The sequence below is a fragment of the Pundamilia nyererei genome, unplaced genomic scaffold (assembly GCF_000239375.1).
Source record: "Pundamilia nyererei isolate P.nyererei 1_Seehausen unplaced genomic scaffold, PunNye1.0 scaffold00021, whole genome shotgun sequence".
NCBI lineage: Eukaryota > Metazoa > Chordata > Actinopteri > Cichliformes > Cichlidae > Pundamilia > Pundamilia nyererei.
The window spans coordinates 2,540,065-2,541,316 of record NW_005187422.1 but is presented as its reverse complement, the minus strand read 5'-3'; the positions used below and the strand labels follow the sequence as shown (position 1 = coordinate 2,541,316).

Below are 1,252 nucleotides of genomic sequence, written 5' to 3'. Positions count from 1 at the left end.
ATCGCATCGCAATCGCAATATTGGGGCAAAAAATCGCAATTAGATTATTTTCCATAATCGTTCAGCCCTACTTAAAATGATTTGGTCTAACTTGAAATGGCCTGATCTATGAGTAGCATTTCCACTCAGGCTGAACTTTCTGTGAGATCAGGCATGTACAAGTTCTAGTTAAACCAATGTGACTCACTTTTGTTGTCTTGTGTCTCATTGCCTTAGGGTTTCGATGAGTACATGAATCTGGTTCTAGACGATGCTGAGGAAGTCCACATGAAGACTAAGAACAGAAAACCATTGGGTAAGAGTGCATCACTTTTTGTAAAGCTGTTTTATTATTTTACTTTATTTACGTTACTTTATTTTACTTTATTATTTTTAGGAAGGTTGACTGTGAAAGGTAAGAATGAAGAAAAATTGTGTGTCATCAAGACATTGTTGTTTCTCAGGGATTTTTGAAAAACAATGGTCCTGCATATCCCAGAAACTGCAAACCCAATTCTGAAAATGTTGGGATGCTATGTAAAGTGTAATTAAAAACACTTACAGTGATTTGAAACAAAGAAGCAAAATGCAAACACACAACACATGTAAGAATTTCAAGACAATCGTCAGTCTGCTTTGGTGCATTTTCTGTTTCGTGACGTACTAAATGTTTTCAAATGGTGAAAGTGCAGGTCAATTCTGCAGCTGGACTCTGCTGTTATGAAGTCATGCTGTTTTAATAGCTGTGCTATGCGGTCTAGCGTTGTCTTGACGTCATCAGGATTATATATATAAATGTTGTTCTAAAGCCTGTATACAACGTTCAGCACTGCTGTCTTTCCACACCTGCAAACTGTCAATTCCATAGGCATAAATCCACCGTCGGAGATGCAGGCTTATGAACTGAACACTGATAATAAGGCAGATGGTCCCCCTCCTCTTTAGTCCAGAGTTCATTTTTTCCAAAAATCTTGAATCATCTGATCACAGATCAGTTTTCCCCTTTTTCTCAGTTCATTTTGAATGAACTTTGGCCCAGACTGGAATTTCTGGATCATGTTCACATATGGCTTTCAACCTGCATTTGTGGATGGCACAGTGAGCTGTGTTCACAGACACTGATTTCCATAACAGAATCATAACAAATTTCCCATGTGTGGGACTAATAAAGGTTGTCTTATCTTATGTCTGATTTCAACGCAGTGCTGCCTGAGGACCTGACCATAGGTGTCTATATGTGTGTGTGTGTGTGTGTGTGTGTGTGTGTGTGTGT

At 38.7% G+C, this 1,252-nt stretch overlaps 1 protein-coding gene across 1 annotated transcript in view; it reads left to right on the top strand.

Annotated features, from left to right (window-relative positions):
- Positions 1-1,252, top strand: part of snrpe (small nuclear ribonucleoprotein polypeptide E) — a 5,538-nt gene that overhangs the window by 3,622 nt on the left and 664 nt on the right. The window contains exon 4 of the mRNA XM_005726665.1: positions 217-295. Coding sequence (XP_005726722.1) covers positions 217-295 — 79 coding nt within the window. The remainder of the gene's footprint in view (positions 1-216; positions 296-1,252) is intronic.